The sequence below is a fragment of the Anomaloglossus baeobatrachus genome, chromosome 5, assembly GCF_048569485.1.
Source record: "Anomaloglossus baeobatrachus isolate aAnoBae1 chromosome 5, aAnoBae1.hap1, whole genome shotgun sequence".
NCBI lineage: Eukaryota > Metazoa > Chordata > Amphibia > Anura > Aromobatidae > Anomaloglossus > Anomaloglossus baeobatrachus.
This window is the reverse complement of record NC_134357.1, coordinates 559,580,788-559,597,255: the sequence shown is the minus strand read 5'-3', so window position 1 is coordinate 559,597,255 and position 16,468 is coordinate 559,580,788. Positions and strand designations below refer to the sequence as shown.

The window sequence follows — 16,468 nt, the reverse complement described above, 5'->3', positions numbered from 1 at the left end:
CTTTGATGTAAATGAAGACTTGATATCTGATTAAAATCTTTCCCACAGTCTGAACATGAAAATGGCTTCTTCCCTGTATGAATTCTCTGATGTTTAATAATAGTTGACCTATCTGCAAAACATTTCCCACATTCTGGACATGAAAATGGCTTCTCCCCTGTGTGAGTTCTCTGATGTGTAACAAGAGTTGATTTTCCTGCAAAACATTTCCCACATTCTGAACATGAAAATGGCTTCTCCCCTGTGTGAATTCTCTGATGTCTAACAAGTTCAGAATAATGGTTAAAATATTTCCCACACTCTGAACACGAAAATGTCTTCTTTCCTCTGGTAGTTCTAACATCACTACTATGACTTTTATATTCCTTAATAGTCTGTGATGAATCATAAGATAGGACCTGTTTGATATGATTAAATAATCGATCTTTGCTGTGAAGCACTGAGGATACAGCTGGGATAACACAATATTCTTCATATGTGTCTTGTGGCACAGCAATATTATATGATTGAAAATCTGAAGATGCCTCTGATCTCCTAATACAGTCACCTGCCAAGAAGAACACAAATTAATTTTTCAATAAAAGAACCTTGGAAATAGGGTTTAACTATATCAAAAGTCCATTAAAATTACAACTAGTTGCAAAATTTGATTATTCACTAAGGTATTGGTGACAAAACATTTCTCATTATAACCGAAAACCACAGAGCAAGGACCACTAGATAATGATGTCAGGCCACCAGGATCGGCTCTAGCAGTTTCCCAATTCAGTGTGGCATTCAGAATCCACCTAGGTTCATGTCTCAGAGTGTCGGTCACCACTATTTTATAGTAAGACCCTCAGTGGAGAATCATAAATGAGCCTATCAGTCAGTACTATTAGGGGGTCTGTCCGGCACAATCCCTGACAGTCACATGCATTTTAGAGCAGAACGGTGGAGCAGTGTGATTATATATGAAGAAGCCCTGACTTTGCAGGAACGGTAAAACATGAATTGCAAATTAATTGGTAAAGTGATTTTCTTGAGCTGACCAAAAAAAAAAAAAAAACCGGTAAAGAGAGAATGTGATAAATAATTGAAATAAAACGTTACTCGACTGTTGAATACATTGGAATTTCAGGGTTACCACTTTATTGATCATCTCTGATGTTAATATGTTTGGCTGCTGTGATGATGAGCCCGATATGACACATGACCTTTGCATCACTTATACTGCGAAGTCAATGATGGGCTGTAGCGCTCACATGTTGTATATGAGACATTATTGTTGCAGTCAAGTACAGAAAGGCCGGAGATAACCACCGAAGCATCAGGGTCTGTGACTGGCGAGTAAGGGGTACTTTGCACGCTGCGACATCGCAGTCCGATGCTGCGATGCCGAGCGCGATAGTACCCGCCCCCGTCGCAGCAGCGATTTCCTTGTGATAGCTGCCATAGCGAACATTATCGCTACGGCAGCTTCACATGGACTCACCTGTCCTGCGACCGTCGCTCTGGCCGGCGACCTGCCTCCTTGTTAAGGGGGCGGGTCGTGCGGCGTCATAGCGACATCACACGCCAGGCGGCCAATCGGAGCGGAGGGGCGGAGATGAGTGGGATGTAAACATCCCGCCCATCTCCTTCCTTCCGCATATCCTACGGAAGCCGCAGTGACGCCGGTAGGAGATGTTCCTCGCTCCTGCGGCTTCACACACAGCGATGTGTGCTGCCGCAGGAGCGAGGAACATCGGACTGTCGCGTCAGCGTAATCATGGATTCCGCCGACGCTGCACCGATGATACGATTACGACGCTTTTGCGCTCGTTAATCGTATCATCGAGCCTTTACACACTACGATGTCGCATGCGATGCCGGAAGTGCGTCATTTTCAATTTGACCCCACCGACATCGCACCTGCGATGTCGTAATGTGCAAAGCCCGCCTTAGGCTATGTGCCCATGGGAGATTAAACCTGCAGATTTATCTGCAGAAAATCTGCGAATTTTCTGGATTTTCCAGATAAATCCGCAGGTTTCAGCATGTACAGACACCCCCAATTTTATCCTATGGGACATGGGTAATGCTGCGTATACGTGCGGCTGCGAAACATGCTGCGGATGTCCCGCAGCCGCACGTAATTGCATGTCAATTCTTTCTGCGGAATTATCTGTGGAAATCCCGACTCTCCACTATGGAGATAGGGCCGGGACTTCCACAGGTAATCCGCATGAATGTCCGCAGGTTTTCCGCAGCTATTTCGCTGTACTACCGCAGCTAAAAATAGCTGCAGATTCCGGCGAGCAGCTGCGGGAAACCTGCGGCCGTACCTGTGGATATATCCGCAGGCACAAACTCCCGTGGGCACATAGCCTAATGCTTCTCTTAAATCACAGTCACTGGAGGTGGTGAACCTAAATTCTGCACCCAACTTCTATAAAAAGTCTAACTATTCTAATGGCCCATTAACTCAAAGCTGGAAGCATAGTAAGACATTAATGACAAATGTAAAAAACCACATACCCATTTCTAAAAAAGTCAGAAGTAAATCCACTAATTACGTCCATAAGTATGTTCTGTTAATTTAATGTTGATAGAAGGTAAAATAATAGGTGACATACCGGCCTACTGATCAATGCTGAGGGACGTAACGTAGTGGGAACAATTAAGTTATTTAGGCATTTCCTATATTTATCTGTAAATTATCTTTTTCCATTACACTTTAGACAACGTTCCTTTGGAGCAGATTTGCTGTGGACTTCCGGCAGTAGAGGACCTACCGGATACCTAGAGTGATAAATCTCACTGCCGAAAGCAATGTGAAAAATGTGTGGGGAAACTGCACATTTCATTCTATGAGAGTGAGACTTAAACTTATACCAACAGCATAAATTCACATGCTGAGTGTAACTCACCATCCTCAGGTCTTCACCACTGCTTTCTGCTCTCCAAGGAGCACCCATGGCTGAGAGACAGTGGGTGCTTAAGGCATCCTCCCCTTTAGGGATGTACCTGAGCAACAATACTTGTCTGTTTGCCTGTACGTTCGCTAATTGTAAGGTCCCTTGCATCTGTTCCAGCCCTGTGTTCCTGTAAAGAGTTCCAGAGTCCATTCCAGTCCTGTGTTCTTGTACCCATGTACCCATGTTCCTGAATCCGTTCCTGTCCTGTGCTGCTGTTGTGTACATACTTTACTTGTGTTCCAGCCGTCCTGCCAGTACTAGCCTGCCTGTCAGTTCCAGCTGACCTGACAGTACAAGCCTGTTAGTCTGTACCAGCCGTCCTGCCTTTTCCTTAGTACCCGAGTTCAGAACTCCATTCCTTTCCTGCATACTCGTACTCATGTCCCAACGGTCCTGTCTGTACAAGCCTGCCAGTCTGTTCCAGCCATCTAGCCAGTATCAGTCTGCCAGTCTGTTCCTGCTATCCTGCCAGTACCAGTTAGTTTGCTCAGGCCATGAATGCCACTGGCCCTGGCTCCCCTATGGAGAGGCTACCAGGGGCAAGAGCAACTCCACCGTCAGTGACAGCTTCCTGTGGTAACATGTGGCTCACTGAGTCAGCCTATCTGGATTCCAGATCTGCAGGAAACTTCATACAACAGGTGCTGGTTAACTGGTATCAGATCCCCATTAACGTATCCAAAGTCATTTGGTGCGGTCACCCGTTTACGGGATACCTCTGGCCAAGACCGTTCAATTAGTTACTAAAGTGATGTATCTGTGGGTGGCAATGTTGCATTTAGAGAAGATTGCCTTCCTTGTGCTACTAGGCGTGTCCCTATTTTGCTCCGGTTTCTGCCATGGCGCGTGTCAGTCTTTGATTGGAGATTTGAAAAAGTGCTTTGTTGGGGTCGGTCTTGTTATAAGAAAGGTCTCGTCCCCATTTGTCCTGTTCGACTGCCGGTGACTCCATCATACCTACCTGCTTAATGGTATTACACAGACGTCTTTGATAAGAAGGAAGCATAGAATCTACCTCCTCACAGGCCGTATGATTTTCCTATAGATCTATTTCCCAGTACCACTGCTCTACTCCTCAAGGCTGTATCTACCCTTTGTCCCAGGCGGAGGCCCAAGACGTGTTTGAGTACATCAAAGAGAATCTGGCTAGAGGATTTATCTGGGAATCTTCCTCCCCAGCTGGAGCAGTTTTTTTCTTTGTAAATAAAAAAGGATGTCTCTCTCCGGCCCTGTATTGACTACAGGGGTGTCAATCAAATCACGATCAGGAATAAATATCTACTGCCCCTCATTCCAGAATTGTTTCATCATCTCAGAGGCTCCAGAATCTTCACTAAACTCGATCTTCAAGAATATATACCCTGATCCGCATACGCATGGGGATGAATGGAAGACCACTTTTAACACCAGGGATAGTCATGGCGAGTATCAAATCATGACGTTTGGGCTCAGCAATGCCCCTGAGGCCTTAAAAAATGTGGAAATGACATTTTCTGTGATCTTATCTAACCTGCAAGGTAGCAACAAGCTTTATAGTTAATAGCCAATATGTATCGCAGAGTTGGTAGTCCTCCGTTATGTAAACCTGGAATGTTTTCTCTGGGGCTTTAGTTCCACGAGGATTGTTAATGTTTGCTGGGCCAGGTTTAAGAATAACCAGAAGTGTGGGCGGCTATTCACATATCTCCACCCATGGATTGTAGTGTCTCAGATGTAATAATGAGACTGTTTGTCTGAACCCATGGGCCCCTGTGTTTGGAAGCTGCAGACTTCTTGGAGAGGAGATTACAGCCAGGATAGAGAGGGTGTGCTGAGAGACAAAGTCTCTGACAGCGGGAGTGCTCTGCTTGGAAAGAAGCATGTTTCCAGAGCTCCTGGAAAGTAACCTAACATGAAAAGGGTTGTGTACTGACCAAGGTCAATGAGTGACTGTTTCAATACATCAACTGGGATACTACTGTGGTATTGTATTCGAAGCCGTGAGGGCATACCCACGGATGAAATGAGCTGCGTGTCATACACCCCATTTGTATTACTTTGAAGCAGCAAGGGCTATGTTATGTTGCAGGAGTGCCGGTTTATGTGTATGAAATTAACTTGCTGGACTCTTTTCCATATTTTTAATACATTATTAGTATATTTTAGTACATTTTGTTTAGTATATACCAGCTTGGTGTTCTCCCCTGATCTGTCCACTCACATTTGGAAAGTCCGCCAGGTCCTGAAGAGGTTTAGGGAGAACCATCTGTACGCCAAGTTTGAGAAGTGCGTGTTCGAGCAGACTTCTCTTCCCTTCCTGGATTACATAATAATCTCTGATTCCAGGCTGACGATGGATCCGGAGGTGTCTGTAATGCTGAAGTGGCCCTGTCCTGACAGTGTGAAGGCTATCCAACTGTTTCTGGGTTTCGCTAATAACTACCGTCAATTTATACCGCATTTTGCATCCCAAACTGCCACGATGGCCTTGATCTGCATGGGTGCTAATCTGACGGAGTGGACTCCAGAGGCTGAGTTTGCTTTAGCTCCCTGAAGCAGGCATTTTCATCGCCTCTAGTGCTGCATAAACCTGAGACTAAGGGCGGCTTTGCACGTTGCGATATTGCACGTGTGATGTCGGTGGGGTCAAATCGAAAGTGACGCACATCCGGCGTCGCAGTCGATATCGCAACGTGTAAATCCTTTTTGATACGATGAACGAGCGCAAAAGCGTCGTTATCGTATCATCGCTGCAGCCTCCGACATTTCCATAATGCCGGTGCAGCGACAGGTACGATGTTGTTCCTCGCTCCTGCGGCAGCACACATCGCTGTGTATGAAGCCGCAGGAGCGTGCAACTTCACCTTACCTGCCGCCGGCTGCAATGAGAAGGACGGAGGTGGGCGGGATGTTTACATCCTGCTCATCTCCGCCCCTCCGCTTCAATTGGCCGCCTGCCGTGTGACGTCACTGTGACGCCGCACGACCCGCCCCCTAAGGAAGGAGGCGGGTCGCCGGCCAGAGGGACGTCGCACGGCAGGTATGTGCGTGTAAAGCTGCCGTAGCGATAATAATCGCTACGGCAGCTTTCACTAGATATTGCACGTGTGACGGGGGCGGGACTATCGCTGCAGCATCGGTAACACATTGTTACCGATGTCGCAGCGTGCAAAGCCCGCCTAAGGCTGGAGTCAGACTTGCGATTAACTCGCACGAGTGCAATGCGAGAAAATCTTGCATTGCACTCGGACCAATGTTAAGCAATGAGGCAGCTCTGATCCGCTATTTTTTTCTCAGCTCAAATCGGACTGAGAAAAAAAAAAAAAAAAAAAAAAAATCGCAGCATGCTGGGATTTTTAGAGTTTCTTGTGCGAGTCACTCCAATGCAAGTCTATGGGTGCAAGAAAGAAAAACGGATGTCACACGGACGGCACACAGTGACATACGTTCTTCTAAATACATTTATCGCATGTTGCAGAGAACACTGTAAATGAATGAGGTCTGTCGATGTCGGTCAATCTCTCTCTCTGTCAGTCGGTCTCTCCCTCTCGGTCTATATTCTCTTTTTGTCAGTCTATCCCACCCCCTATCTCATACTCACCGATCACCGGCGCGGCACAACACAGCTGTCACAAAGCTCCGGCGGCTTTTTCTCTTTTGAAAAAGCCGGCTGCTCATTATTCCATCACGTATTCACTGCTTTCCCCGCCCACTGGCACCTATGATTGGTTGCAGTCAGACACGCCCCCACGTTGAGTGACAGCTGTCTCACTGCAACCAATCACAGCTGCCGGTGGGTGGGTCTATATCGTGCAGCAAAATAAATAATTAAAAAAAAAAAAACAAACGGCGTGTGGTCCCCCCTGATTTTGATACCAGCCAAGGTAAAGCCATACGGCTGGAGGCTGGTATTGTCAGGATGGGGAGCCCCACGTTATGGGGAGCCCCCCACCCTAAAAATATCAACCAGCAACCACCCGGAATTGCCGCATCCATTAGATGCGACAGTCCGTGGACTGTACCCGGCTCATCCCGATGGGCCCTGGTGCGGTCGCAATCGAGGTAATAAGGAGTTAATGGCAGAAGCCCATAGCTGCCACTACGTCCTAGGTTAATCATGGCAGGCGTCTCCCCGAGATACCTTCCATGATTACCCTGTAAGTTAAAGAAAATAAACACATACACCCAAAAATCCTTTATTTGGAATAAATGACGAAAAAACAAAAAAACACCCTCTTTCACCACTTTATTAAAGTCCCCAAATACCCTGCCAGGTCCGACGAAATCCACAGAGGTCCCACGAAGCTTTCAGCTCTGCTACATCGGAAGCTGACAGAGAGCGGCCACAGACCACGATCGCTCTCTGTGAGCTCCACAGAGCAACTTAAGTGAGTCGCGCTATCAACGATGACGTCACTCAGGTTACCCACGGCCACAGATCTCAGGTGGAGGACTTCAGCTGTGGCCGCGGGTAACCTCAGTGACGGCACTGCTGATCACGCAGATCACTTCAGTCACTCAGGGGATTTGCGGTCACCGGTGAGACCTTCACCGGTGACCGAAAATCAGGCCACGACACACAGACAGAGCCGCAGGATGACAATGAAGTCGGGTGAAGTTCATCAGAGTTCATTCTGATCGAGCGGCTCTGTCTGTGTCTGCTGTCAGCGGGCATGTAGCAGAGCTGAATGGCAGATGACACAGCTGCTGAGAATAAAAACGTCTCACATACGGATCACACACGGATTGCACACGGACTACAATCTAGAGAAGAATCACAGAATCGCATTGCAGTTGCATTGCACACAGATCAATACTTGGACAGACATCATGCTACTTTCTAGCATGAGAATTGGTCCAATTTTCCAATCGCAAGTGTGACTCCAGCCTAATAAAAACAGTTCTTCTTGGAACTGGATGTTTCTTCCTCTGGGGCGTGGGAAGTCCTGAAGTAAAAATCAGCTACCGAGAGAATGGTAACCTGTGGTTGCTTTTCAAAGGCCTTCTATTCTCCAGGACGCAACTATTCGACTGGCGACCGAGAGTTGTTGGCGATTGAGATGGCTTTGGAGGAGTGGCGATATCTACTAGAAATGGCAGTTCATCCAGTGGTTATATTCCCCGACCATAAGAACTTGGCCTACCTGCGGTCCAAACAGAGACTGAATCCATGCCAATCTAGGTGGTCATTGTTCTTTGCCCGTTTTGACTTCTTCCTCCATTTTCGACCAGCGGACATGAACATCAAAGCGGATGGCCATTACACGTCTTTTTTGTCACCCACCAAGAGGAGGAGTCTCAACATATCATTGAACCCTCCAAGATGCCTACTGTGGCTCTGGTAAATTTATCTTGCTTTCATCCTGGAAAGACCGTTATCACAGAGGCTGACATGGAGCTAGTTGAACAGTGGGGTTACTTGTCTAAGTTGGCTGTTCATAAGACGCTAGTGATATGTCGTCGTGAGAGATACGACACAAAGACTGCTGTGACTGACAGGAGCCGGATCCCCAGTGAGAGCCACTAAATTCTCTTAAAGGTTCTCACTGGGCGTAAAACTTTGGTGTTTAGTGGATGAAACCCTGCCCACATGAAGAAAACCACACCCACTCAGCAATTTAATTGGCCCGTTGTGAGTGGGCGGGGTTTAGCTATGGGTGGGCGGGGTTTCTGCGACGTTAACACACGCTTAAAGATGTATTCACCCGCGGCGAACGCATATTTAAAAGGGATCCATGAAGGACCCGAAAAAGTCGGCTATTTCTGGTGAGCGGAGCCAAGGGGACTAGATCACCAAAGAGAGCCGGACGGCCCATCACTATAAGACACCCTTCTCATCTCACGGCATTATTGGTGGCCAAACAAGCGCAAAGATATCATGGACTTCAACTGTGACTGTCGGTCTTGTCATGGGAATAAGGCCATGTGCCCACGGGACTTTGTACCTGCGGATATGTCCGCAGGTACATCCGCAGGTTTCCCGCAGCTGCTTGCCAGAATCTGCAGCTATTTTTAGCTGCGCTAGTAGAGCGAAATAGCTGCAGTAAACCTGCGGGCATTCCTGCGGCTTACCTGTGGAAGTCCCGGACTCAATCTCCATAGTAGAGGGCCAGGATTTCTGCAGTTAATTCCGCAGAAATAATTTATATGCAATTACGTGCGGCTACGGGACATCCGCAGCATGTTCCGCAGCCGCAGGTATCCGCAGCATGGACACAGGACTCCCCATGTCCCATAGGATAATACGGATTTTCCTCAGATAAGTCCGCAGGCTTAATCTCCCGTGGGTACATAGCCTAAAGGCCACTTTACACGCAGAGATAAATCTTTGGCAGATGTGTGGTTGTAGTGAAATCATGGACATATTGTTCCATTTGTACACAGCCACAAACCTGGCACGGATTGTCCACAATTTCACTGCAACCACAGATCTGCCGCAGATTTATCTCTGTGTGTAAAGTGGCCTTAAGACTCCAAACAAAGCAGCTTCCGTCAAGTCGGTTCCCTGGCAGCAAAACGCAATGGACTTCATAGACCTTCTGGTGTCCTCCAGTTGCTCCATCTGGTGGTGGTCAGTAGTTTTTCTAAAATAGACCACTTTACTCCCTCGTCTGGGCTTCCATCTGCTCCAGTACTCACTGAAGTTCTGAAGTGAAGATCTCTCCACTCTTGCCGTATTGCACCTTATATTTACAAACATTGGTCGCCCCCTTTTAAATGTATACAATTACATACTCCTATGTATGACGAAACTGTAACGTTAATATATTCTGCTATATATGTTATTAGAGCTACTTGCAATAATCTGTGCGATATATATTCCCACCATTCATATATATTGTTTTGCACCTCATATTTTTCTTGCGCTATATATCATTTATGCAGCTATTGTAACCTTGTGAATTTTACTTTCTGCACATTTAAGCATATACATTAGTGTGGTTTTTTTTCATCTGTTTGGATTATGATTATACCCATTTTGTATACCATACCCATGGCTGTGTTGTCAGTTGTACGATTGAATTTTCACATGTGTCCACGGAATGGTTTGCCAACTTCCCTTTGTGCCATTGTCCTAAATAAAGTTTTTTCACTTTTGCACTTTACTCTGCTTTTTCTCCTGTCTGTTCTGCAATTTTCAGAGTGTGCCTATGTGGAGTGATACTTTATTCTTTTTCCCCCTTTTGTTTGACTTATGGATATCTGAATACTATATTTATTGCACACGCAGATGAGATCTTAAGTAGAGAGCTCCATCTGCACACGCGCCGACTCCGGGAGCCATTATTTGAAGTCCTCACTGCCGACATTTACAGAATGGTGTCTGCAGCCCCAGCAAGGCGCAGCTCCAGCACAGCGTCCGCAGCATCACCCTATTCTATCACCGCCCCTGCCTCCTGTGATCCCGCTCCATCAATGCTACTGCCCGCTCTCAGTAAAGCCCACTTTACACGCTTCAATGTATCTTACAATGTGTGGGCGGGGTCACGTCGTAAATGACGCACATCCGGCATTGTAAGGTACATTGCAGTGTGTGACAGGTACGTGCGATTGCGATTGAACATTAAAACGTTCATCGCATACACATCGTACCTTTCTCTAGAATTGCACGTCAGATTGTTCACCGGGAACCCCGGGAACGATGGACAGATCTTACCTGTGTCCTGCGGCTCCCGGCCGACAATGCGGAAGGAAGGAGGTGGGCGGGATGTTTATGTCCCGCTCATCTCCGCCCCTCCGCTTCTATTGGCCAGCTGCCGTGTGACGTCGATGTGACGCCGAACGTCCCTCCCACTCCAGGAAGTGGATGTTCGCCGCCCACATCGAGGTCGTTGGAAGGTAAGTACGTGTGACGGGGGTTAATCGTTTGTGCGGCATGTTCAACAAATTGAACGTGCCGCACATACGATGGGGGCGTTGCAAATCGCATATGATATCGTCTGTGATATTGCAAAAGCAGGTTTAAGACACCACCGGATTAGAAGAAAGATCCCGTTTTGTTTTTCTTTACCTTTCTTTTCCTCTAAATTTGGGGTGCGTCTTATAATCTGGTGCGTCATACAGTGCTGGCCAAAAGTATTGGCACCCCTGCAATTCTGTAAGATAATACTCAGTTTCGTCTTGAAAATGATTGCAATCACAAATTCTGTGTTATTATTATCTTCATTTACTTTGCTTGCAATGGGAAAAAAAAAAAGAAAAAAAAAAAAAAACACAAAAAAGAGAATGAAACAAAAATCAAATCATTGATCATTTCACATAAAACTCCAAAAAATGGGCCAGACAAAAGTATTGGCACCCTTAGCCCTAAGGCCACTTTACACGCTGCGATATAGTGACCGATATCGCTAGCGTGCGTACCCGCCCCCATCGGTTGTGCGACACCGGCAAATCGCTGCCCGTGGCGCACAACATCGCGCGGATCCGTCACACTACTTACCTGCCTACCGACGTCGCTGTGACTGGCGAACCGCCTCCTTTCTAAGGGGGCGGCTCGTTCAGCGTCGTCACAGCAGCGTCACTGAACCGCCGCCCAATAGAAGCCGAGGGGCGGAGATGAGCAGGACGTAACATCCCGCCCACCTCCTTCCTTCCTCATTGCGGGCGGCCGCAGGCAAGGTGAGGTTCCTCGTTCCTGCGGTGTCACACATAGCGATGTGTGCTGCCGCAGGAGTGACAAACTACTTCGTACACCGAGCAGCAGCGATAATCGAGAATAGGGGGGCATGTCACCGATGAGCGATTTTGAACTTTTTTGTAACGATTCAAAATCGCTCCTAGGTGTCACACGCAACGACATCGCTAAAGCGGCCGGATGTGCGTCACAAATTCTGTTATCCCAACGAGATCACTTGAGCGATGTCGCAGCGTGTAAAGCCCGCTTAATACTTGGCTGCACAACCATTAGCCAAAATAACTGCGAACAACCGCTTCCGGTAACCATCAATGAGTTTCTTACAATGCTCTGCTGGAATTTTAGACCATTGTTCTTTGGCAAACTGCTCCAGGTCCCTGAGATTTGAAGGGTGCCTTCTCCAAACTGCCATTTTGAGATTTATCCACAGGTGTTCTATGGGATTCAGGTCTGAACTCATTGCTGGCCACTTCAGTAGTCTCCAGTGCTTTCTACCAAACCATTTTCTAGTGCTTTTTGAAGTGTGTTTTGGGTCATTGTCCTGCTGGAAGACCCATGACCTCTGAGGAAGACCCAGCTTTCTCACACTGGGCCCTACATTATCCTGCAAAATTTGTTTGTAGTCTTCAGACTTCATAATGCCATGCACACGGTCAAGCAGTCCAGTGCCAGAGGCAGCAAAGCAACCCCAAAACATCAGGGAACCTCCGCCATGTTTGACTGTAGGGACCGTGTTCTTTTCTTTGAATGCCTTTTTTTTCCCTGTAAACTCTATGTTGATGGCTTTTCCCAAAAAGCTCTACTTTTGTCTCATCTGACCAGAGAACATTCTTCCAAAACGTTTTAGGCTCTCAGGTAAGTTTTGGCAAACTCCAGCCTGGCTTTTTTATGTCTCGGAGTAAGAAGTGCGGTCTTCCTGGCTATCCTACCATACAGTCCCTATTCAGACGCCGACGGATAGTACGGTTGACACTGTTGTATAAATAAATAGCAATAGAGGGGTTTCTTACTCAAATCTCAAAAGAGACACAAATACAATAAAACATTTATTAAGGATTCAATAAGAAGTAAACAGGGTCACTAATAAAACGTGAATATTAAAAAAGTAAACACATATGGTGCCTGGTCACCAAACTGAAACGGACCAGCACCAATATGTGAGGCACACAAACACACCCATACGTGCAAAGACCATAAACAATGGCCACGCACAACCCAAAGCCAAACCTATCGTGGAACCGCCTCCAACAAGTGGGCTGTGGGAAAATGTAATGGGAAGGTGAATAACCTAAAACAATTTTTGTAGCCTAGGAAGCCATCTTTACCATTGATGGAACCTGAAAAAAAGAAAAAAAAGAAAAAAGGTCTCACCAAATCAGACGGGCTCATCAATGCACCAAAACCTGGGACTTCATGACTTCCAAACATATCATGTAGCGTCCTTCCTTGGTTTTTTTCAAGATGCAGATTAATAAATGCTTCCGACGCGTTTCAATAACTCTTCAGGGAAGTCATCATCATTATCAAATGCTCTGCATTCTGTCAGTGCACCTAAATGCTACTGACCATAGTATATAAATGCCCTTGCTGGACTGTAAACAGAAATAAAACATAACTATAAGCCCACCACATTCCAGATCTTAATATACGTTAATGCAAGGTTCCGTCCAAACACTCACCGCATGTGTCCTTCACACCATGACAAATTCAAATGTGCCATGCCACCTGTACCATAGGCAGCACCATTTTATATCATGCGCTCATGCACAGTTCACCCCATTCAGGCGTATGACGTACATACCCGGAAGAGAGACAATACCGGAAATCAGTACGTTACCATGAGAAGCCGGCCGCGTCACCACCCAGCGCCGACAATTACACCCGATGACGCTACATCCGGTGTATGGAACGCAAATACATACAGCACGTACAAAGATAGCGTCATTGCTTTACAATTATTACTATTGCGTTCAAAATGCTGAATTCCAGCAATAATCCAAGCGGATAAAAAAACCCGATTGTGACGGTATATAAATATAATGCCTGTCCATGTCCACAGCAACTTAGGCTGTAGGATTAGTTAGGAGGGGCAGTCGACGGTGAATGGGGGCGCCATTGGCATAGGATTAAGGTGCCGACCTCCGCTGATAGGCAGGGATAGGTCTCATGTGTGAGGGTTGTATGTTAGCGTGCACGTTAGTCTATGCCTCTTTTCCCTGTTTCCGGTTTCATCTGTTTTTGTCTTCTCGGTGGCTGTCATAATTAACCTCCGCCTTGTTTGTCGGACATGGTGGTTTTTGTCCTCCCCTATAATATTATTTAGGTAGTATTTCTCTAGGACCGTATATGTATTAATGATTAAGGAGTTACCCCCTCTTTTGAGATTATGTATAAAGGTACCAGGGTGCACTGTTGGAATTACGTTGAAGGCCTAGCATCACTGTTATAATAGGAAAATATACTCTTAATGAGGATGGCCTTATTTAGTAATGGACAGGCATTATATTCATATACCGTCACAATCGTATTTTATATCCGCTTGGATTATTGCTGGGATTCAGCATTTTGAACGCAATAGTAATAATTTTAAAGCAATGACGCTATCCTTGTACATGCTGTATTTGTTTGCGTTCCATACACCGGATGTAGCGTCATCGGGTGTAATTGTCGGCGCTGGGTGGTGACGCGGCCGGCTTCTCATGGTGTCCCTGGTTTTGGTGCACTGATGAGTCCGTCTGATTCGGTGAGACGTTTTTTTTTTTGGCAGGATCCATCTATAGTAAAGATGGCTTCCTAGGCTACAAAAATTGTTTCAAGTTATTTACCTTCCCATAACATTTTCCCACAGCCCACCTGTTGGAGGCGGTTCCTCGATAGGTTTGACTTGGGTTGTGCGTGGCCATTGTTTATGGTCTTTGCACGTATGGGTGTGTTTGTGTGCCTCACATACTGGTGCTGGTCCGTTTCAGTTTGGTGACCAGGCACCATATGTGATTACTTTAATATTCACGTTTTATTAGTGACCCTGTTCACTTCTTATTGAATCCTTAATAAATGTTAAGTTTTATTGTATTTGTGTCTCTTTTGAGATTTGAGTAAGAAACCCCTCTATTGCTATTTATTTATACTTTCTATCTGAGGGACTATACATAAGGTATTTCTGCTATTATATTTGACACTGTTGTACCTTCGGACTGCAGGGCAGCTTGAACTTGTTTGGATGTTAGTCGAGGTTCATTATCCACCATCCGCACAATCTTGCGTTGAAATCTCTCGTCAATTTTTCTTTTCCTTCCACATCTAGGGAGGTTAGCCACAGTGCAATGGGCTTTAAACTTCTTGATGACACTGCGTAGACACAGGAACTTTCAGGTCTTTGGAGATGGACTTGTAGCCTTGAGATTGCTCATGCTTCCTCTCAATTTGGATTCTCAAGTCCTCAGACAGTTCTTTGGTCTTCTTTCTTTTCTCCATGCTCAATGTGGTACACACAAGGACACAGGACAGAGGTTGAGTCAACTTTAATCCATGTCAACTGGCTGCAAGTGTGATTTAGTTATTGCCAACACCTGTTAGGTGCCACAGGTAAGTTACAGGTGATGTTAATTACACAAATTAGAGAAGCATCACATGCTTTGTCAAACAGTGCCAATACTTTTGTCCACCCCCTTTTTTATGTTTGGTGTGGAATTAAATCCAATTTGGCTTTATGCCAATTTTTTCTTCTTTTTTCATTGAAGACAAATTAAATGAAGATAATAATACCAAAGAATTTGTGATTGCAATCATTTTCAAGAAGAAACTTAGTATTATCTGACAGAATTGCAGAGGTGCCAATACTTTTGGCCAGCACTGTATAAACCGAAAAATACGGTACATTCATTATTTTTAGTCCCACATTGTAGCAGCTGCTGAATGAGAAGAATCTGTGACTTCTCTGCATTTAGTGGTCACTACTCACCTGGGCGGTTATCTGTAGGAATCTCCTCTTTACTCCGCTCATCACCCCTCACATATGTCTCTGTAGTATTAATATGGGGCAGATCTTCCCCCTGAAACAAATATTGTAAAAGTCACAGACAGATGGAGAAGTCACATCTATGATCAGCTCTAATCCTGCCATCTCCACCGCTCTCATTACACAAGTATAACACATATAATACTGGAGGATAAAACAAGACTGAGCACAAGACCTTCACAGCCGTCTACACATCATAGGGAGATTTCATGGCTCCTTCTCTCCATCTACCTGATGATCCTGAGGAACATCGGGGTCTTCTTGTTTACAGTCCTGTGGGAGAAGAGGACGGGGACATCTCTCTGGTGTTGTCCTCTTACTGGATAGAGCTGGAGGAGACACATACAGGGACTGAATTCATTCCTTACATACAGATAATTATAGGCCGTGTGTATTTAGTCCTATTACCTGGTGATGTGAGGGGCTGGGGAACCTCCATCATGACGTCCTTGTACAGATCTTTGTGTCCTTCTAAATACTCCCACTCCTCCATGGAGAAATAGACGGTGACGTCCTGACACCTTATAGGAACCTGACACATACAATGATACTGTCACCCCCGATCCCTTCATAGCGTTACTGTATAATGTCCCAGCATTCCCAGCAGTGTCACCTCTCCAGTCAGCAGCTCAATCATCTTGTGGGTGAGTTCTAGGATCTTCTGGTCATTGATGTCCTCATGTATCGGGGGGTGAGGTGGAGGCCCCGTGATTGGGCTCAGGGTTCTTCTCCATCCCTCAGACACAGGGGCCTGACAGCGCTCACTAGAGGTCTTCTTCACTACTGTGTAATCCTGGTTATGGAGAGACACAGTAAGAAATCTCACTCCAGACATTTCCAGAGTCCTCACCTCTCCAGTTCTGTGCATCTGTTATTCCCATAGATAAGAATGGTGTA

At 46.0% G+C, this 16,468-nt stretch overlaps 1 protein-coding gene across 1 annotated transcript in view; it reads right to left on the bottom strand.

Annotated features, from left to right (window-relative positions):
- The window catches only part of LOC142312347 (uncharacterized), a 200,895-nt gene extending 184,796 nt beyond the window's left edge, over positions 1-16,099 (bottom strand). Inside the window, 3 exon segments of the mRNA XM_075351284.1 lie at positions 15,515-15,605; positions 15,803-15,900; positions 15,980-16,099. Of these exon segments, the coding sequence (XP_075207399.1) occupies positions 15,515-15,605; positions 15,803-15,900; positions 15,980-16,064 (274 nt within the window). The 5' untranslated portion in view covers positions 16,065-16,099.
- Between the last annotated feature and the right edge of the window lie 369 nt (positions 16,100-16,468).